Source organism: Martes martes, assembly GCF_963455335.1.
Source record: "Martes martes genome assembly, chromosome: 14".
In the NCBI taxonomy this organism is placed as follows: domain Eukaryota; kingdom Metazoa; phylum Chordata; class Mammalia; order Carnivora; family Mustelidae; genus Martes; species Martes martes.
The window spans coordinates 6,236,579-6,259,067 of NC_137902.1; the positions used below are offsets into that span (position 1 = coordinate 6,236,579).

General features: G+C 51.7%; 1 protein-coding gene across 3 annotated transcripts in view; it reads left to right on the top strand.

Moving 5' to 3' along the window:
* DHX32 (DEAH-box helicase 32 (putative)) overlaps positions 1-22,489 on the top strand; it is a 57,203-nt gene that overhangs the window by 31,457 nt on the left and 3,257 nt on the right. For all 3 annotated transcript variants that reach the window (XM_080822836.1, XM_080822837.1, XM_080822835.1), the window contains 6 exons: positions 4,003-4,375; positions 9,837-10,082; positions 11,924-12,023; positions 12,111-12,269; positions 20,608-20,799; positions 21,439-21,588. In XM_080822836.1, the coding sequence (XP_080678962.1) occupies positions 4,003-4,375; positions 9,837-10,082; positions 11,924-12,023; positions 12,111-12,269; positions 20,608-20,799; positions 21,439-21,588 (1,220 nt within the window). The remainder of the gene's footprint in view (positions 1-4,002; positions 4,376-9,836; positions 10,083-11,923; positions 12,024-12,110; positions 12,270-20,607; positions 20,800-21,438; positions 21,589-22,489) is intronic.

Consider the following 22,489-nt stretch of genomic DNA (forward strand, 5'->3'; position numbering starts at 1 on the left):
TGATGGGTCCATACAAGTCATCTGTGCGACAGCCAAGTTGACACATGCGTGTGGTTCTCCTCTGCCTCGTGCCCTCTGCTTGGAATGCCGATGCCTCTTCTGGACATGGCTGATTCCTTCTAGGTGTGCGAGACCCCACGCAAGGCTCACCTACTCCAGGAAGGCTTCCCTCACCCTCCTGTACTGTGTGTTAGAAAACACTCCACCGGGCCTCTTTAAAACTTGGCACCAGACTCCATCATGGCGGGTTCGATCAGTGTTTGTCTAACTCTACTTTTCAGAGTCTTACAGGTTCCCAGGATCCTTCTCAGTAACTACCACAGGTTGAGGGAAAAGGGCATCTTTTTTTATCTCTGTTTTTAGCTTCACTGTGAGATGTCCTTTGCACAGAGGGTTCTAAGAGCTTAACACGCAGAGGTGAAGAGAAAAGAGAAAACGTAATTTGAAAAAAACAGTGCTCTGGGCCAGTGTTTCTCAGGAAGTTTTATATCATAGCCCACCTAGAAAATGGACGTATCTAACAGCACCTCAAAGAAATGGTCGAAGTTGCTTGGCCATCCCAGGGACTTCAGCTGCCTTAGGTACTACCTGACCGTTCCAAGGGCTGAGGAGACAAGTGTCTTGGGAACAGTATGTCTGCACATCTGTAATTCTTTTGTGTGACGCACCACTGGGGAACCTCTGCTCTAGTGTAACACGGTTGGTATATATGGTGTGGCGTGATACGGTGTGGTGTGTGGTGTGGTATGGTGTGGTATGGAGTGGTGAGGTGTGGTATGATATGATGTGTGGTGTGGTATGGTATGAGGTGGTGTGGTCTGGTGTGGTATGGTGTATGGTGTAGTCTGGTGTGGTGTGTGTGGTGTGGTATGGGGTGATGTGGTGTGATGTGGTACAGTGTGGTATGGGGTGGTGTGGTGTGGTATAGTATGATGTGTGTGGTATGGTATGGTATGATATGGGGTGGTGTGTGGTGTGGTGTAGTATGGTGTGTGGTGTGGTATGGGGTGGTGTGGTGTGGTATGAAGTAGTGTGGTGTGGTATGGTGTGTGATGTGGTATGGGGTGGTGTGGTGTGGTCTGGTGTGGTGTGTGGTGTGGTATGGGGTGATGTGGTACAGTGTGGTATGGGGTGGTGTGGTGTGGTGTGGTATGGGGTGGTGTGGTGTGGTATGGGGTAGTGTGGTGTGTGGTGTGGTGTGGTATGGGGTGATGTGGTGTGATGTGGTATGGGGTGGTGTGGTGTGGTATGGGGTAGTGTGGTGTGGTATGGGGTGATGTGGTACGGTGTGGTATGGGGTGGTGTGGTGTGGTGTGGTATGGGGTGGTGTGGTGTGGTATGGGGTAGTGTGGTGTGTGGTGTGGTGTGGTATGGTGTGGTACAGGGTAGTAGGTGCTGGCTCTTGCATCCTCATATCCCCAGGATCTGACATGCTTGTTTCAGAGAATATTCAACAAATTTGCTCGTGGAAGGAAGGAGTGGTGCCCGCTCCTAGCTAGCTGGAGAGCTTAGAGCCTCTCGTGGTCAAGTCTGGAGACTTTTCCCATTCAGAAAGGCCATGTGACTCATGGGGTCTGTACTAAGCTGCTTTCCCTCAAATGTTTACCTTCAAAAATGGAAGACATAGGTCTTCGGGTTAGCGTTTAATCATAGGGAATCTTTCCATCAACAACAATAGGACTTGAACTTCTTGAAGATATCTCACCTCCTGCTTTTATAGCCCCAGTGTCCCCGAGTCATCAAATTAGTGTATATGCATAAACTCTACTATACAAATGATCTATGAATGATACAGATGAACCAGGTAAGAACCTCCTTGTGAGAGTTGGAGAGGACAGGACATCTGACCCTTCACAGGAGTGAAGGATCCCCACGCTTGACAGGTTCATTCTTTATCCTTCACGTTTTGAAGTGGCCTTTCAAATGGTCATGGTATTAATTAAGGGACAGCTCTGACTCTAGTCTGAAGTCGGTATAGGTATTTTTATATCTTTAATGCCATCTGGACTTTGGAAACCTTTTGGCAGGAACTCTTGGATGTAGTCAGTTTTAAAATGCAATATTACAGTATTGCTAATTAATACGGATCAAGTGTATACACACACACACACACACACACATATATACACTATTTTTTAGAAAGCCACAGAAATAAATAATTGTGGAGAAATCTAATAATGTCAGAGTAGGTCGAAGACACATCTCTCGCTGGGACTTGGCTTCCATGTGATTATTTTATGGGAAACCACCCCCCACCGCCACCACCCAAGCGTTCAATCATGACGGCCAAAGGAAAGGCTACAGTTCATGTTGACACTGGTGTAGTTCTTATCTGCGCACGGCATTCGCTCTTCGTATGGACAACAGCTGTGTGCTGCGGGGCCGCTGAGGCACAGGTACGCCTCTGGAGGCGGTGGGGCTGGGTGACCGGCCTCGCCTGGCCCCAGCACTTCTGCCTCCTGCTGCCTCGGGGGGGGGGGGGGCGGGGCGCTCACGCTGCCTTTTGTGTCTGCACTTTGCCATTATTCTCGTTGCCAGGAGACTGTTCTTTCTTCTCCAGCCTGACAGCCCTCAGCCAGTGCAGAGTCAGCAGTACCCTGAGGTGTTGCTAACAGAGTCTGAGTCGCAGCAGAGAGGCTCAAACTAGTGAAAAGCCCCCTATGGTAGGAGAAAGCAGCCCCCATCTCCCTCCTCGGATTCTGTGCCCTGAAGAGGAGGCGGAGTGGCTGGAAGAGGAGTGTCCCCACCACTTGCCCCCCAGAGCCCTGCACAGGCCACCCGACCTCTGTGGCTCAGGCTTCCTCGTCCGTAAGATGGGGCTCTTATCCTGCCTGCTCACAGGGTTTTTGTGGGGGCAAAACAAACACATGGGGCCGACACGTGTGAGCACGTTGTACGCGTTAGCTAAATTTTGATAATCTAGGTAAGTCGGAACCGGGTTCATTTTCTTAGAGATCTATGCTAGCCATAATTTTTTAAAAACTCAGGTTGAATAGCTATTTAAATGAGAGCCTTTAAAGTGACCTGTTGATTACGGAAGGCAGTGTTCTATACTGCTATTGTCTTTTTCATTTTCTCTGTAGCCACTTAGTATCTCATTTATTAGGCACATAATAGACCCTTAGTAAATATAATCTTTATGCCTGGTACCATTCATTTTGGATGTTGTATGTACAGCTTAGTTCTTCTGTAAGCTTTTTCCTGGTCTTTTTTGAAACAGTGGATACCTAAATATTATATACCTAAAATAGTCTTTCTGAACCAGGTGTCTGGCCTTGTAGAATTGATATATAAATTTCAAATAGAACACAGATTTTTAAAAAATGACTCATGTTTTCATTCAAGGTCAAATTTGCTACATTTAACTTCAGAAAATATTAATAAAACTACCCTATGTTTTATTTTTAGCTTTCTAAAATTCTCTTTTAGGAATTTGAAATATAAACTACATTTCCTGAAACCTTCACAATCTGTACTTTTTTTTTTTAATAGTTATCAGGAGCAGCACTTTTTAAAGCAGTGTACACATGATCTTACTAACACAAAGGTAGGAAATAGATCTCTGTGTTATGGAGAAAATTGGAGGTTTGTATAGTTTTAGGATTAAGGCTTAGTATTATTGCCTTAGTGTTACATAATCATCTGGAAGGCCCAAGCCTTGCTGAGTCTAATGGAGTTTAAATAAGTCACCATCTTCCTCTTTTTAATGAAGACTTGATGTATTTCCATAACACACCACCTCCTCCTGGCAAAGAACATTTCTCCCTGTAAGATCAGTGCATAGATGAGTTTTTGCTGAGAAGGGAATAGATTTAATTTCTCACATGAAGGAAGTAGCGTAGATTTAAATAATCTGTTTTTAGACCAGAGTCCGTAGTAACGTGTGATTCTGTCCCACTAAGTCCCCCGTTAGAGAGAGGGCGTGGCCAAGACGTCTGCGGTGTCGTTTGGAATTTCTGAGTTTGCCTCAGGGCCTCTGACGTTCCTCCTGCTTCTTCGCAGGTATTGTACGGACGACATGTTGCAGAGAGAGATGATGTCCAGCCCTTTTTTGGGCAGCTACGGGGTCATCATCTTGGACGACGTCCACGAAAGAAGCATCGCCACCGACGTGTTGCTCGGTCTTCTGAAGGACGTCTTACTGGCGCGGCCGGAGCTGAAGCTCATCATTAACTCCTCCCCGCACCTGATCAGCAAACTCAGCTCTTACTACGGCAACGTGCCTCTCGTAGAAGTGAGGAAGCAGCACCCTGTGGAGGTTGTGCACCTGAGCGGCGCTCAGAAGGAGTCTTTTGAGTCTATTTTACGCCTTATCTTTGAAATTCACCAGTCCGGCGAGAAGGGGGACATTGTGGTCTTTCTGGCCTGTGAACAAGTAAGTCATATTCTGGCCTTGCGGAGTCATCGGGTTCCCTAGGGGCAACTTTTAAGCTCGTTGGGAAACTTTTAATAATTAACATCCAGGTGTCCGTTTGCTGACTCACTGTTTAAATATTTGGTTCCAACACACCCTTTTTTTCTATTTTTAAGTTCTTGGGAAGCCATGTGGCGTGGTAGATAAGACGGGTTCCGAGCGGAGGACACGGGAGGGCTTCTGAAATCGCAAGCTGTGAGAGCAGGGGACAGGAGAGGTGCTCGGGACTCCACAGCGGGGGTCTCCAGAGCCCTGGGGCCGGCTCTCAGCTCAGCCTGCATGCTTGGGTGGTCTCGGAGAGAAGATGCTCCCTGACTCCTGCCACGCTCTCGGCTGCCTCCCACCTGACCTGGAGCGTTTGCTGCAGAGGAGTACTACTGTCCCCTAAGCACTTGACCTAGGGCGAAAGAACAAAAAAAGTTCCCACAGATGGTCCTACAATAGTCAGTGGGGTGTGAGGCAGAAGGCATTTACAGCACAACCAGAAGGCTTTCTCCCTACCCTCAGGCTCCTTTTCTTTTCTTTTCTTTTTTTTTTTTAAGATTTTATCCATTTATTTGACAGACAGAGATCCCAAGCAGGCAGAGAGGCAGGCAGAGAGAGAGAGAGGAAGCAGGCTCTCCACCGAGCAGAGAGCCCAATGTGGGGCTCGATCCCAGCACCCTGGGATCATGACCTGAGCTGAAGGCAGAGGCTTTAACCCACTGAGCCACCCAGGCGCCCCCAGGCTCCTTTTCTTTAAGATGAATGAGAAGAATCTGACTTGGATTCTAGAAGGTGCGTTTTTAGGAGAACAATGGGAAGTGTATAACTGAGCATCTGCTACTGCTTTTACAACCTCAAGGTGCCCTTTGGGGTTGCGATGGATTTTGTTTTTAATTGCAGCTACTCAGTGGCCCTACTTCCCCTCTAGGACTCTGTTGGCCCAATCTAGAAGCCTCCAGAATCTCAAGAATTATACGTTTCTTCTTAGAGACTAATTTCCTGGCCTTTTTTTCCTACCCATCATCTTACTCGGTAAAAGTACCAGTTTTTAGTAGACCATGACCCGAATATGTAGTGATTCCAGTGACTAAGCAGAAACCGAAAAGGAAATTGTTTGATGCTGGCTCAGCCACCAGCTGAACAAAGACAAGGATCTCAGCTCTCCGTCAGAGTCCGTCACATGCTTTCAGAAATACTTACAGAAGTATTTATTCTGTTTTACATTCAGAGCATAAAGGATGACTGACCCTCCTAGCTTCAGGAACTTTAGACGGATTTTACCTGCTTCCACAAAGTAATTTAGAATCTCAAAATATATGATAACTACAGCATGTTTCTCCATTTTTCATGTATAGAGTTTCTTCAGTGGGAGAGTTTCTGCCTACTACAGTGATTTATTCTGTTATCATTTCCTAATCCTGCATGATTCAAGATACCCGAGAAAGTCCCAAGGACAGTGATAAAATGTTAAGCAGCAAGGAGAAGGGAAGGGAAGAATGGCAGAATTAGTGTGAAAGTCCGTCACCCAGTGACAAAAGACATATGTTTGGGGGGAGGAGGGGCGTATAATTAAGACTGATGGAATGAGTAGTCCTCCTTCAAGTCAGAGTAAGCAAAAATTCCCAAGTGGATTTTTTTTTAAGACTTTATTTTTAAGGGGGGTGGGAGGGAGGGAGCGAGACAAGCAGACTGCGTGCTAAGCGCAGAGCCTGACACGGGGCTCCATCCCGTGACCCGAGCCGAAATCAAGAGTTGGTGCTTAACTGACTGAGCCACCCAGGAGCCCCCAAAATGAATTTTTGAAAAATAAAGTTCCTAACAGAGTTGGGGATAGTGGATGGTCTTAAGAAAAGGTATTTGATTCTTACAAGCTTAATATAAGCTATAATTAATGGCATGGTGACTTTAAATGTTGGACCTTAGGAGATGCATTTTGACCCAGGCTGGTAGTAGAACTCCAGGGCTTACAAAGGCACGTAATCTTTCTTGAAGTTGGACCTGAAGGACATTTCCTGTTAAGACACCGTAGTCTTGTAGTGTCTGAAACTCTGGCAAGTGATAGTGTGATGCAGGCTGTGCGCCGGAATTTGTGATTCCAAGCTCTGAGAGTGAGGCCGTGATGTTGGGCAGGGGGTGGGCCGCAGGTCTGACCTGGGTCCTGGGATCTCTGAGGGAGGCCCCCCTCCGGCTTCCGCTTTCCTCACAGTTCAGCTCTGAGCCCCGCAGCTGGAGTCTGCTTCTCCCCGCGTCCCCCCAGCAAACTGCACACACAGTTCATCTCCTGACAGACGTTACTCTTTTCTTCTTTACCACTTACATCAGCATTTCCTTAAGATATTCCTCTCCCGGGTGCCTGGGTGTCTCAGTCTGTTAAGCATCCGGCTTCTCATTTCTCCTTAGGTCATGATCTCAGGGTTACGGGATGTCGGGCTCTGTGCAGTGTGGAGTCTGCTGGAAGTTCTCCCTCTCCCTCTGCCCTCCATGACAGCCCTGCTTGTGCACACACACGCTCTCTCTCTCTCTCTCTTAAAAAAGAAAAGAAAAGAAGAAAAGATGCTCCTTTCCTGTGGTCTTGCGATTTGTCTCTTTGAAAACTTCGCCCCGCTCTGAAATCCGTGTTGACAGCCACTGATCATTTTCCTCCCATACTATTTGAAGCTTTCTTGATTTCCATATAAAATTTTCAAGTCTGGGGGTGCCTGGGTGGCTCAGTGGGTTAAGCTTCTGCCTTCGGCTCAGGTCATGATCTCAGGGTCCTGGGATCGAGCCCCGCATCAGGCTCTCTGCCCAGCAGGGAGTCTGCTTCCCCCCTCTCTCTCTCTGCCTGCCTCTCTGCCTACTTGTGATTTCTCTGTCAAATAAATAAATAAAATCTTTAAAAAAAAAAATCTTTTTTCCAGCCTGCCATGGCAGTTAAATGTCCTAGGAATGCAGACAGTTAAGTACATGACCAGAAACGTGCTGCTTATCATTTTTTAGATTAAGAGCTACACTTATAATTGCAGAAATGCTCTCCACCATTTCGGGTTGGTGAGCACCGGGTACCTCCCTCGAGCTGTGAGCACCAGCCCAGCTGCCCCCCCACTCCGGGCTGAATCCGTCCTCATGGCCACCTGCTGCCCCAGTTCTTCACACACAATGGACTTTGAGCCCTCGGTGTTTCTGGTTCCTCATTACTTAACTTTTAACCTGGAAAAGTGAAATAACGTTATGTAGAGAATGAAGTTGAGATTTATGGTCCCATCAGCCCAATTATGGTGCCCCTCTAAATTGTTCCAGAAAGGCATTATGAGGTTGAAGGTTTTCTGCAAAGTGCTCTGTACAGTTTCAGGCCTTCCATTTGGGGCCCGGGGATCTCCTTTCTGTGCGTCTTGTGTTTTCCATGGCTTTGCAGGGGATTCTAGAAGGCCCCACATAGATCAGTGCACTGTACTCATTGGATAAGATGGAAATGCATAAATGGTTGGAAGAACCAGATAAGTATGCTGAGCTTTTTTTTTTTTTTTCTCAGAGCCCCGTGTCAACTGAGCCCGAGGAGTCTAAACCACACACTGCATTGGGTTCTGTTTTGCTCCGCTTTTTTCCTTTTGAAGATTTCTTTTATGCCTTTTTCTTTCTCCATTCGGAACAAAACTCAACCTAAGAATCCACCTATAACCAAGATCTAGCAACTAGAAGCAAATTAAAAATGAGTGGCCCAAATTACCTTTTAAATGGTATTCTAAGAGAATAAGAGAAACGTTTGGGTGTGATTTGAAGGTTTACTTTGAAAAATAATTGCTCACAAGTGGGCTGCTGGAATCCGTCTCCTTTTCCAACTCCAGTAGCCCCTGTAGGCAGCCTACTCGAGGGGATCATCCGGGAGGAAACAGGGGATGTCCTGGGGAGGCAAATGGCGGCCAGTGGTAGGGACACACAGCCCACTTTCCTGCTTTCCCTGTAATTTCCTACAGGCTGTTATCAGATATGTTGAGGACATGATCAGAATTATAAGTTTGTTCCGATTGTCCTAATTGGCAAGTTTTCATTATGATCAGTAGTTACACTCTTCGCTTGGTAGACCTCTGCCCCCAGGAAGCCACCTCTGTAGGGACATGTACACAGGAGAACATGGCTGGACACCTGCTCACGCAGAGGCCTCCGGCCCACTTCCTGGGGCCTCCCCGCAGCTCAGGAATAACTTTCAGACGGCTCACCGTGATGCCGTTTTTCCAGGCAGATCTGTCCTACAAAACCCTGCTATTAACTCAACCCTCTTCTGCAAATGAACTGAAGGAAGGAGAGTGAGTGAGCAAGTGCACTAGAAAACGGAACAGGTCTTAAAACTCAAACAGACACGGAAAGTCATCTTTTTTCTTTAGAATTTTAGTGAAATCCATGAGGCTTCTTCCATTTGGTAGTTTGTTAGTTGGGCCCTTAAGAAAGTAGAAATTTTAGAAACCTAAATGAAAAAGGTATAAGAATTAAGTGACATCTTTTTTACATGAGGTCCTAAAAAACTAGTTGTATTTGAGAAATAGAAAAATACTGTCTAAAACACTCTGCCTTTTGAGCGTTTTGCACCACTTACTTCTGTATAGTTTTAGGGGAAATAATTTACTTTTTTTTAAAAATACATTTGGCAGTGAAACAATTTAAAAGGGTATTTCTAAATGCCTGAGTCATGCCAAGGTGTGTGAATTAGCAGTGAATATTTCCTGCCTACTTCATTGCTCGTATATTGTCTTAAGGTGCTAATGAGTCAAGACAACTTTCAGAGTGACCCAGAGACCCTGATTATAGAATGTGTGTGTGTACATGCTTTTATTGGACACCCAGCGCTTGTTTTGTAATTCTTAACTCTGCCACCATTAGAGCATCATCACTGATGTGAAAATAACTTCGGTTTACCCATCATTGGTAATGGATTTGAGAAACTGCATCAAGCTAGAAACATAGGATAAGTGCATGAAGGCACAAATAGCACATTTCACAAGAGGAAAACCATTCTAGACTAAAAGCAATGAAATTGTTTATAAATTATATTTAACTTCCCCAAAGAAACGTTCTCTTCCAGTTATATCTTTTCACGTACTGACTTACATAGACGACGACACAGGTCTTTCTTTCTTTGTATACATTATGCAGCTTTTGCCTTTAGTTTTATTTAATTAGACATTTTTTTTAAAAATATTTATTTGACAGAGAGAGAGAGATTACAAGTAGGCAGAGAGGCAGGCAGAGAGAGAGGGGGAAGCAGGCTCCCGCCAGAGCAGAGAGCCCGATGTGGGGCTCGATCCCAGGACTCTGAGATCATGACCTGAGCCGAAAGCAGAGGCTTTAACCCGCTGAGCCACCCAGGCACCCCTAGACATTTTTTTAATTAGACTTTTTTTTTAAGTAGTAAAGTTGTTTGTGACGTGTTTCTTCTCATGGATGATACTGTTTTTTACTTTAGGATATTGAGAAAGCCTATGAAATCGTCTGTCAAGAAGGATCTAACTTAAACCCAGATCTTGGAGAGCTGGTGGTCATTCCTTTGTATCCAAAAGAGAAATGTGCGTTGTTCAAGCCAAATGATGAAACAGAAAAGAGATGCCAAGTTTATCAGAGAAGAGTGGTGTTGACTGCTAGCTCTGGAGAGTCTCTGATCTGGAGCAACACAGTCAAATTTGTTATTGATGTGGGTGTGGAAAGGAGAAAGGTAATTACTATCAAGTCGGTAAACCCTCTGCTGGTAATTGTCCTTGGCTTCCTGCCACCATACCCACTGGGAAGTGAGGACAAAGCCTGTGATCTGGGAGGGGGGTGGTCCCTGATGGGCTCCCCTGCGCAAAGGGAAAGTACTGCAAGGCTTGTTTACCCGGTAGGGCCTCTCATTAGCATGTAGGTAATCCCCAAACCGAGTTGATTTCAGGTGCCACGGGAAAACGTCCTGAGAACAGACCCAACTACTAAGGCATAAAGGCGGTGGTTCTCCTTGTCAGTTGTCGAGGCCGGCGCGACAGCACGACCAGGGTCGAGAGGATAAGAGGATGGTGAAGAACGAAGTCGCAAAGTGATGAGAACAGGAGGGGCAAAGTGGATGATGCCCAAGCAGTGCCAGTTTATTCAGAAGAGTGCTCTGATATATATATCATACAGAGACAATCACAAGGAAGCAGTGATCCATTACATTATTAAAATAGTTTCCACCGGTTCCCCTTAGAAGGTTTCTTAAGGCTCATGTGCAAACATCCTGACGCCAAGAGGGCTGCTTGAAGATGAGTTCCCTATAGATGAGTAGACAGAGAAGGGCCAAAGGGCATCCGGTGCGGTTTATGGCCCCTGCAGGAGCAGCAAGTCAAGTTACTAATTCACAGCTTTAGGCCTGCATGTCCTGTTGCAGATAAGCCCCAGAGGGTGGTCGCGCGGGAGAGCGTGAGACCCATGGCACAGGCCCATTCTCAAGCACCTCAACTTATTAACCACAGGATTGCTTTAACCCTTAGGTTTCAAGGAGGCGCGAGTCAGGGCCTGGTTTGGTTCTCTCTCAAGCTACTGCGCGGCCTCCCACAGTCAGTGGTTTTTCTTAAGCTCTGACGCCAGCAAGGCAAAGTGTCGGACTTCTCACCAGCCTTTCCCTGTGTACATCTCCTGAGTATTTTTGGCAGCCACATAACCAAAATGATTAGGGTCTTCCCTGAGGTGACTTACCGGAAATTAGTTTCAAGTACATGGACTTTCATCTTACCAAGTTTTAGCTTGAATGTTGAGATGATAAAATGACTACCTTTAAAGAAAAAAATTAGAAAAAAGGGAAGTAAATCTCAAACTCTCAAAGACACTGGAACATAAATCCTAGCGTTTAAGAACTGAAAGAACCTCTCCAAGTACTGATCCGTTTCACGTTATCAGCAGTTATGTAGCTTTTATCCCTCGAGGAAACCGGGACTTCTGAGTATCTCACTGTCTCACTGCACAGAGCAGGGCCCCCTGATCGGAAAGTCCCCTTGGAGCCAGTGTGGGGTCTTACTGGATTAGTGCATCACTCAGGACCCAGGGCTGTCCCTACCCCCCCAGCCCCTGTAAGGGAAAACAGTGACTTGTTGCCATGGGCAGTTCCTGTCTGAGCCCATCCAGGCCTGGGAGAGCTCAGCAGCTGTTACCAAGGTCAGACCGCTGAGGTCACGATTCGCATAGAACGTCGAGGAGATGCATAGAACCTCGAGGAGATGCACTGGCAGCTGTAACCCTTTCCTCCGTGTGGCGGATGCCGATCTGTCATCATCACGGGTCGTGCTTTGAGAAGTGACACTGCTAGCATTCAGGAGATGGTGCCGAGGTCCCATATTGATGGAACCTACAGTGAAAGACGACTTGAAATCCATTTGTTAAGGCGCTGGCAGTTTCTCTGTCAAGACATGGCCTGTGGTTAAGTCCCGGCCGGAGAGGAGGGGCCTAGCAGAGCGTGTCATGGGTGACGTGAGGGACCACAGGCTGTCCTCGGCCCCGCCCGGAAACCCCGAGTGTCTGATGCGCCCCTTGCTGTCTTTCTGTTCCAAGGTGTACAACCCGAGGATTCGGGCAGACTCCCTGGTCACGCAGCCCATCAGCCAGAGCCAGGCGGACACGCGCAAGCAGCTTCTCGGCTCGTCCTCCTCAGGTAGCCCCACGGTCGCGGAAGCGGCTGTAAATCCCTGACTGAAGGCGACCTAGGCGCGCTCACACCGCCCTCTTCGGTTTCTTCTAGGCAAGCTCTTCTGTCTGTACTCCGAGGAGTTTGCCTCCAAGGACATGCGGCCACTCAAGCCGGCGGAGATGCAGGAGGCCAACCTGACCAGCATGGTGCTCTTCCTGAAGAGAATAGACATCGCGGGCCTAGGCCACTGCGACTTCATGAACAGACCAGGTTAGCTTTGTGCTTGGCGGGCGCGGCCTCCTCTCCTTCCCCCGCAGCCAGGCCGAAGAGCGGGCGCCCGTGGCAGGCTGGGCCGGCGTGGGCTTGGGTTGTGCGCGAGCATTTCTGCCATTAGAGAGAAGCATTCTCTGAAGGAGTTTGTTTAAAAGCTTCTAGAACTATCTGCCCCGACCTTGGAGAACCGTCTGCCGTTGGCCCCGGGCGCCCGGGGGTCCGGGCCTGGAGACCCGCTGTCGGCTGAGTGTGGCGTCTGGGGCTGCCAGCGGCCGAGGGCAGGGGACTTCAGGCGACCTTCAGGTCTCCTGGTGGGACACGTGTCAGCCAACCGTCCTTCCTCGTGCGTCGCACGGTCCCCCGGGGGCACCCCAGAAGTTTCCTCCTTTGTCATTCAGGTACAGCTCTTCCTGCAGGGCCGAGGCTCTGAAGCCGAGGGCGGAGCTCGGGGTTTCAGGCCGGCCATGGTTCTCGGGATGGGGGGGTCTCTCCACGGAGGTCCCGTCACCCGGAGGTGCCGCCTTCTCCCGCAGGGCCGCCCCTGCCCTGGGCCCGCGGCCTCTCTGAGGAGCAGCAGAGGCCTGCGGAAAGGCCGAGAAGGCACGCGGCCGGCGGCTCCAGCGGTGTGCGGGGAGGCCATGGGCCTGCTCAGCTCAGGAAGGTTGGTCGGGACCTCCGGCCTTCTCGCACGTTCTGCTACCTGGCGGGCGAACGCTGCCGCCGCTTTGCCTGCACGGTCCGGGGGTCGCGGGCTCCGCAGCCTCCGACGTCCGCAGTCCGCGGCGAGGAAGGTGGGCAGCCGCAAATGCGGCCCTTGTTCTCGTGCCTTTAAGCACTTGCCCGTCCTCTCGGGGGCAGCAGCACCGTCTCGCGGCCCGCGCGGACAGTCGTCTGTGCTGCAACAACGCTCTGGTGCTCGGACTCGCCCCATTTTCCAGATGAGGAAACCGAGTCACAGAAATTAGGTCCCGCGCGCAGACGGAGGGGACTCTGCTAGAGTCCCCTTGAACACACCGGAGTCCCGCGGGCCCAAACCTGTCTCCGGGTCGTCCGAGGGAAGGTCTGGGGTGCTTCTCCACCGCACCCCCGTGGCCCCCAGCACCCCACCCCGGAGCCCGCAGGGGCGGGTCAGACGCGGCCTGCTGAGCGGGGACTTGAGCAGGAAGGGGCGCCTTCCCCTGGGTGCTCCCTGCCCACCGCCGCACCCCCCCGCCCCCGCCGGGAAGGCCCGCGCTAGGCCCCAGCGCGCCACGGGCCGCTTCCTCGGGCGGCTCTTCCCGCCGCGCGTCGTGCACCGGGGCCGTCGTCCCCGTGGACTCCTTCCTCGTCCCACTCCTTCCTGTCCCTCGTGTGAGACCAGCGGTTGCGGTTTCGCTGCGACTCCGGGGAGGGTGAGCGGCGCGTGCCGCGGTGCTGCTCCTGGCCACACGTGCACGAGGGAGCGGCGGCCGGAAGTGGCGGCCGGAAGGCCTCGCGCAGGGAGCGCGGCCGGAAGTGGCAGCCGGAAGGCCTCGCGAAGGGAGCTTGGCCGGAAGTGGCAGCCGGAAGGCCTCGCGCAGGGAGCGCGGCCGGAAGTGGCAGCCGGAAGGCCTCGCACAGGGAGCTCGGCCGGAAGCCGCGCAGGCTCTGCTCTTCCGCGGAGCTTTCTCTCGGTTCCCGCGTTTTCCTGTCGCTTGGCCCCGCGGCGCCAGCGGGCTCGCAAGCGCTGCAGAAGCAATGCTGGCCTTAGCGCGGCTCGGATCCCCGAGGCTGGCAGGACTCGGAGCTTCAGTAAGAGGAAGGCCCGCCAGCGGCGCCAGCCATTGTCAAGAGGTGCGGAGAACTGACGAGGGACACGCCTCCGTTTGCCGCGGACGCGCCCACGTGCGGGCCGGCAGCTCGGGGGACGGCAGCGCCTGAGGATGTGACACGAGGTTGTGGCCTGTGCGTGGCGGCCTCAGCCGGTGCGTTGGTTCTCAGAGGGGGTAGGAGGGGCGGGAACTTCGGGCCGCTGGCTGGGGTGGGGACTGGGGGCCCGGGCAGGCCCACGGTGCTGGTGGCCGCATTCCCGTGGCCCCGGTCCCCGGACTTTCCAGCCGCCACCCGCCTTCTCCCGGTTGCCCTTCTAGCCGCTGAGGAACAAAGCGAGGGTCTCTGCCACGTGCGTCCATTTCTCGGGTTTCCCTTCGGTGACCTCAGAGCTTGCAACAGCGTGGCTTTTGTGGGAGGCCAGTCGGCCACCGTGACCCCTGCAGCGACCTTCTGAGACCACGCTCCGAAGAAACACCCTTCATTTTTGAAACTCGCTCTTCCAGCTCCGGCTCCGCTGCTTCTCTCGTAGGCCCGGAATCCGCACGTGCTGACTCCCCGGGCGTCTTCTTGGTTCCAGACAGTAGGTGTTTAGTGACCCGCCGTCAAGACGGAAGAGACGCAGCCTCTGTACAAAGCCAGCCGCAAAGCACGGCAGCGGGGAAGAACCCCGCGTTCTCCCGGCGGCCCCTCCGCGCTGCCGAGGCCCAGAGCTGGCAGCGGGGGCCGCGGGCTAGGGCCGCCGTTTACTGTCAGCTCCCGAGGACACGCACAGAACTATGTCTGCTGTGCTGGGGGGAAGGCTCACTGTGGATTCGCCCTGACTCATCAGTTCAGAAGGAAAAAATAGATGATGCTTGCGGCTGGTGCATTTAACTCAACTTACCATTGAACTACGCCAGCGCGGCCAACCTGTTACCCCTTTCAGGATCCATGAGCCGTGTGCAAGTGAATTTGGCATAACTAGGCTACAGGCTATTCATTGAACTCTGTTGATGTAGAGCTCTTCAAAAAAAAAAAAGAAAGAATCCATTGTTTTTTCTTCCCTGGTGCTGCAGATTGATTTCTATCAGGAGCAACACGGTCACTGCTGATCAGGGTCAGGAGGCCCGGGGTCAAATGAGCACATGTTGCCCTCTGGGAAGCAATGGCACCTACACAAAAACTGGGGACAAACTAGCTGAAACCTACCAACCTGCCCCAGATGTCATCTTTGCGTCTGGGTGCAGAGCTCGTGTGGCTGCGATGACTGGCTTTGGAATGACCTGGGAAGAAGGAACCCACACACAGACTTGCCAGACGCGGTGGCGGGATGGGACCGGGTGGTCGAGGAGAAGGGCACGGACATGGGGACGGAATCGAGTCACAGCCACGGAGGCCAGTGTTGGAGTCAGCAGAGCGAGGGATTAGAGACGCTGCAGGGGCTTAACCTGCCCAGATGCTGCGGGAGGTTCACCTGAGGAGTCAGGACTCAGTGAGTCCAGATCTTCTGGAATCCTGTCTGCCGTGGAAAAGCCACATTCGTGCGCACACTGGCAAGCACCTCTGCTTGTCTCTGCATCGCTGGAAACGGGATTTTGCTTTGGGGTTTGCAAAAGGGTCTTTAAATAGGACAGTCTGTACTCAGAGGAGAGAGAGGCAGAAGGGGCCAGACGCCACGTGCACATGCTGGTGCGCGCAGCCAGCCTCGCTGCAGAGCTCCCTGCCGGCCGCCGGCCGCCCCCCACAGCCCCGGACGTGAGCAGAGAGCCCGACACCGCACGTGCAGGAACCCCCTCTAGATGTCTGCGTCAGTGACGGTCACGCTCGCGGAGTGTGTTGCTGTATTCGGTGCGGGGGGGGGGGGGGGGGAGTGTGGAAAACAGGCACAAATATGCTGGAACAACTCCGGAGCCGCTGAGCGAGGATCCTGGAGGGTCTCGGAAGCAACAAAGTAATTTTTCAGAAAGTGAAGAGGAGAAGGGAGAGACTGTAGAAGACACAGAACAGAAGCATTTTCAACTCTTGATTCGCCTTATGCTCTTCATGGGTCCCGCATGTAGGGACTTACTCTGCAGGCCGGGACGCTGGAGGATGAAAGGGGACACTCTTGGCGATAAAGCCGGGGCGAGCCACGGAAACCCGCCATACTTGGCCAGCCGGGGCAGAGGGGCCCAGGTGAGGGACCGCACCAGGAAGCTCAGGCTCCGGTCACGGCCCCCGGCTCCCTGTGTCACATCAGCATTGTCAGCCCCTCGGGCCTCAGTTTCTTCATCTGAATGTGAGCATAATCAAAGTAATTGGTTCACAGAGTCGTCAAGATAAATCCGTTTACATGACCGGCATGTAGTCAATCCTGTAGCTGTCCCCACCTGCGTGACTCTGACCTGAGCTCAGAAACAGGCCTGTGGGCTCTGAGCGGCCGGGGTCCCATTCCCTAGAAGTCCCAAGACTTTAAAGTCTACAGTGTCAGCCCAGAGCCATCTCCTGACTCGTCAGTCTCTCGCCCTGTGGACTCTGTGCCGTGCGTGGTGCCCAAGTCCCAGTCCTAAAACCAGCTGGGACCAGAAACTTCGTTTTTCTTTAGTCCTCTCAAGCTGTGACTTCATTGCTATCTGTCGTCTTTCTCCGTGTGTGTGTGTGATGAATGCAGGTACCAGGCACACAGCGAGAGCTCTGAGGGCAGCTGTTCTTGTTCCTTCCGGAGGCCAAAGCGGCCCCTACCTTTTCTAAGCTCCAGTGGCTTAGAGACCCTGTTCCTTCGACACAGAATGATTCTGCTGTGGTGTATAGTTAGAATTCCTCTGGACGTGAGAGCCAGCCATGCGGTCCACATTAGTGTAAACACAAGTGGAGGAAGATAAGGAGATTGGGGTGTCCCGTGAAACCCAGAGTGAGAAGGAAGTCAAGCCTCAGGAACACAAGAGACCTGAACAACCTCGGCACAGAGTCTCATCTCCGTGTCTCTTGGGTCTTCTCCTTTGCTCTCTCGTCAGTCCTCATGGCAGACTCCCGACTGTGTTCTCCAAGCCTTATGATGTCCGAGTCAGCCCCTGCACACTCCTGAGCTTCTCCTGGTCCAGACTCTGAAACCCCCAACGTAGAGCGTCAGCGGCTCGGTTTGAGCAGGGCCCCACCCCGAGCCAGGCAGCCGTGGCTGGAGGTTAACGGGCGTCTGGTCACGGGCTACAGCATCATGCTTCTCGGAGTGGGGGCGCACTTCCTGGAGAAGAGGCCCGTGGGGTGAAACTGCATCTCTGTACATTGGAAATTGGTTGTTGGTGTATATGTGTGTCTCTCTCCTAAGACCTCCAACTCCAGGAGGGCCAAGATTGGGCCCGTCCACGTGTGCCCCTGCCCCCAGGGCCTCGCAGATGCCAAGAGCACGAGACACTCACAAGTGGCTTGAGAGGAAGTGAGTGAATGAGTTGCATGTTATCCTTAAAAGGAAATAAGTTAACAACAAGGCAGCCCCTGGAGCTGAACTCTGCTCCTTTCTTCCCCTTAGTCCTTTCCTAGGTCTGGGCGGTGCGAGGGACGTGAGGTGCCCGTGGCTCTCTGGTCTTCGAGGGTGTCCTTCCAGGGCACGGCACAGAGAAGAGCTGGCCTGAGGGCACAGCTGGGTCAGCCCAAAGGGCCTGGCGAGCCCCGTCAATGGCAAGGCTGGGTACGAGAGGGTCTGCTCCTGCCGGGCCGGGGTCGGGCCTTGCCGTGGGTGTGGTGTTGACAACGCGTCTCTTCCGTTCACCCGTGGAGGCCACCCTGTCTCTCAGATTCTTTCCAACTCCAGCTGCTCAGCTTGAACCTTAATCCTGGATCCTTAGTGGTTAGAGAGTAGGTTAAGGAGTATTACCTGGTGGGGGGCGGTGGGGGTAACCGGGGATTGCTGACCAAGGGAGACCCCTGCCCTGTTCTCCAGTGAGACGTTCGTTAGCACTGTTCCCATGGCTCATGCTTAAACAGCTGCCAAGGAGAGTCTCGTCTAAACCCTTCTGCTTTGTAGCTAAGACGGTTTTATGAGCTGCACTGGGAGGTGTCTGAAAGTGTGGAACGTAGTGTGAGCAAACCCTGTTCAGTTACTTCTTTTGTTCCTTCACTGGCGTAATCTACATTCATTACCTTGTTCCTTCTGATATAAGAAAACCCAAGAACATCCTCTTTTTTTCCTGATGTTAGGACAGGAACAGAATTATGAAGTTACTTCTCTTCGTAATGCTGCGTGCAGCCAGCTCAGCTGCAGGGCATAAAAATGAGCTGGTGCCCTTTGAAGCCAGATGCTTACGGGTAGTTGCCAAAGATGCTGCAAGTTATAATGCAGCGGGTTTGCTGATTTATAGAAATTGGTTTCTCAACAGTTGTCAGTAATTAAGTTTGTGCTCCCAACCCCCTCATGCTGTTTAATCTGAGACGCATGTTTCTGTGACGGCATCTCGCACCTTCTCCGGCAGGTCAGCTGTTCTGTCATGGCTCACTGAGAGAACTCTTGGACTTTTTTTTTTTTCCTGAATAGCCCATCTGTCTCCTTCCCAGGACTGTGGCTTCTCAAGGTCTCGTTGTTGCCTGGGGCGGGGCGGGGGGTGTCCAAGAAGGGAGGAGGAGTGCACCAGTGCTCCATGCCGACACCCAGGCGGGACGGAGGCGGCAGAACCTGGGCAAGGACAGGAATCTCCTGGGAGGCCTGCCCTGCTCAGTGTTAAATCTCCGAGAATTCAAAAGCAGTAGGGAAGTTAACGTTCTTCTCTCCTGGCTGGGGATTAAAGCTGAGCGCCAGGGCATTGAGTAGGTTTCTGGGGTTCGGGCAGGTTCACGGAGGGGCTACTTCTTAGAGAGTCCCTGCAACCCCGACACCTGCTTTTCCAGAACGGAGCTTTTGCTCACGACTGATGTGTCTCAGGTTGAGATCAGGGCTCTCACATGCTCTGCTCTTCTTCACCAAAAGGGCTAGAGACTTGGCGAACTGCACATCAGCATCAACGAGCCATTTCTCCCCCCACAGCAGTGGTTTTTCCCCATGTTTTCATGGCGTCTTGTTAGCAACGAGGGGTTCTAGCAAATCTGAGTTGGTGACTGACTTTGGAGTTACACAGTTTGCCTGAAGTTTTGACAAGTAGCTTAGCGGTCAGTGTTTGAACAGCAAATAAGGTCATTTTTATTGTTACATTGAACTCCAGGATGCAAGTAGGTGACATTGCTGCTTGGGTCCCCATCATGTTCATCTCCTGCTCACGGCGCACCTGCTGGAGTTGAGACAGTGAAAGCGACCTGGAGGTGCTCGGAAATCCTTCAGTGTCTGGGGTGGAACACAGCAGCAGCTTAATGCTCTGCTTTGCTTCTTTGTGTGGCCTGCATTGCTCTACCACCTGCCGGACAGGTGAAAAACACTGTTATTTATTAATCTCATCTTATTCTGCAAGGCCAAGAGTACCTTGCTTTGAATAAATGGATTATCTTTTTTGGTGGGGACTAGCATATATGATGAACACATCATTACTGATGTTCTGTAAACTTAAAGAAGAAATACGGGTCTGGAGCAAATCAGCCTGCTGACAAGTAACTCTTGAACATCCTTGCCTACTATTTCTGTCATCCTCTCCAGGTTCTGGGTCAGTTTCAGTGGATTAATTTTTCTCTTTCTTATGGGACTGTATTTTCCTGTTCTTCATGCCTCATAATGTTTTACTGGATGCTAGACATTGTACATTTTGCTGTGGTGGGTATTAGATATTTTTTATTCTTTCTTTTTTTAAAGATTATTTGACAGAGAGAGATCACAAGGAGGCAGAGAGGCAGGCAGATAGGGGGTAGCAGGCTTGCCGCTGAGCAGAGAGCCTGATGCGGGACTCGATCCCAGGACCCGAAGATCATGACCCAAGCTGAAGGCAGAGGCTTAACCCACGGAGCCACTCAGGCGCCCGATATTTTTTATTCTTATACTCTTGACCTTTATCCTGGGTTGCAGGATGATCCTTTCAGGTCCTGGTTTTCAGATTCATTAGCTGATACTGGAGGGTGTACATCAGGTTGGGCGAGGGGGGCTCTTCCCTTCCACATCTCCTACCCAGGGCCCCACGAACTGGCGATTTCCCAGTCCAGTGGGTAGAAATGGGGGTTATCTTAGATCTCACTAGAGCACCTGGCACTGTCCCTCTAATCCCCTGGATGGTTCTGGGACCCGACATAGTTTCTTCTGCATGCTCTGCTGTTGAGTTAAGACCTTCCGTGGATCTTCTGCGTCTTCTCTCTATATGGCTCCTGTCAGGTACCCCACCTGCAAGCTCTGGCCACCGTAGCCTCCTTGGGCCTCCACACCGTCTTCATGACGCAGGGAGTCCAGCAGGCCCCACCTGGGTCCCCTTCTGGCACTGCGGCAGGAAGCTGTCAAGGCCTCACGCTGGGCAGTCATGGCGCTCGCGTCATTAGCGTCCCCCTCTCGGGAATCGCTGTCCTTCGCTGCCTGACGTTCTTGGTCTCGCAGACCGTCTTTTGCCCACTGTTTGGGAGGGGAGGTCCGGGACTTGTCACCCCATCTTGTTTCTAGGAGACGGTGATGATTTTTTCCCTCCGCTAGCCCCGGAGAGTCTGATGCAGGCCCTGGAAGACCTGGATTACCTGGCAGCGCTGGACAACGATGGGAACCTCTCGGAGTTCGGGATCATCATGTCAGAGTTCCCTCTTGACCCGCAGCTCTCCAAGTCTATCCTAGCGTCCTGCGAGTTTGACTGTGTGGAGGAGATGCTGACCATCGCCGCCATGGTGACAGGTACTCCTCGGGGAGCGCTGCTCTTTGTGGCCTCAGTCCATCCTGGCTCTAGAGTTAAGCGAGACCCGCCTTGAAAAAGTTTAAGAACCTAACAGAGACTTTGACCAATTCATTCAACCCTTTCAAGTGATGATGAAGTACTTTTAACAGATCTAGAAGGTAGAAAGATGAATTATCTTAATATAAAAAAAATCAGTCAAATCCAGTGAATTTGTTAATCAGACACTGAAAGAAAAATGTGTCACTAGAAGTGTTCTTCCCCCACAGACTTATGTGTTGCTGTTTCCCACGTCCTTCCATCTTCTTACTTTCTGTTTTAATGTTTTTTTTTTACTGGCAGCACGAGCCTAAGGCTGCGGCAGGGCCTCTGAGCAGCTCCAGTCCCCGGGTGTCCCCCTGTTCTGACTGTGCTACCAGCAGGGGACTCGCGCTATACCTGACAGAGGCCAACATAAGTAGGGACAAAAACATGACAGCTCGCCCTAAATCTGATTTCTAAGCAAGCAAGAATAACATTTGTTCAAAGAAGTAGACAGGAGCGGTTCCAGACACACAGCAGTGAGCCCCTCCCCTCTGCGTGTTGTGTTCAGGTCACAGGTCTCCGGTCTTGCTGACCTCGCGACCTTTTGTGTCTTAAAGCTCCCAACTGCTTCTCTAATGTGCCACATGGAGCTGAGGAAGCGGCCTTGACTCGTTGGAAGACGTTTTTACATCCTGAAGGAGATCACTTTACCCTCATCAACATTTACAAAGCCTACCAAGACATAGCTCTGAACTCCACCAGTGAACGTAAGTGAATGCTTGGGATCCTGAGAAACTCATTTCCACCTTTCTTTCCTCAAAGACAGCCGAGGTGTTCCTCACCCTCCCTAGCCCTGCTGGTCCCCCGGGGGGAATGGCGCTTGAGGCTCCGGCCGCGCCCGCTGCCGTGCGTGTCTGTGCCTGTGGACCTCCAGCGCTCGGCCCGCCTCGGAGCGTAGCTCGGGCGCACGTGACGTGGGGACACAGAGACTTGCATGGCACAGCTTCCGCCCTCCAGGGTCCGGGAAGGAACTGCCACCTCTAGGGGCCCCGGGGTCAGAGCCGTGCTTCGTGCTTCCCCTAACACCCACATTTCCTCCCAGGCGAAGAGAGGATGCAGACATTCGGAACCAAACCAGCCAGCCGGGCCCCAGACCCCAGGAACGAGTCAGCGGGTTGCCGAGGGGGCTGGAGAGAACAGGACTGGGGTTTGGCTGAGGGAGGGGAGAAGGGGAGCGGACGTGTGCAAAAGCTGAGAAGTCCTGGTGCTGACCGACAAAGGAATTTCCACAAAGGGACCCAGGGAAAGGGGAACCGGAAACACCTCTCTGTGAGACTCCCTGGCCTGGCTTTAAAGACAAGAAGTGGATCCCGAAGGGCAGACAGGGCAGAGCCACGGGCACAGGCTGGGGCCTCCAGAGGCAGCCGGCGAGGAGCTCCCTTCCTGCAAGGGAACCTTCTCCATGAAGCGTCTTTTACCTCCTTTGCTCTGGTAGGATGGAAAGTGAGCTGAAAAAGATGACAGCAGTTCGCATAGCAGTAGAATTAGAGAGCGGGGAGTTAATTTTTCAGAGCTGAGAAGATAAAGTCAGTGGAGCCAGAAAGGATAGGGGGAGCTTGGTGGCATCTTTTGAGCACAAGGAGGGTGGGTGCCATTGTTTGCCCAAGC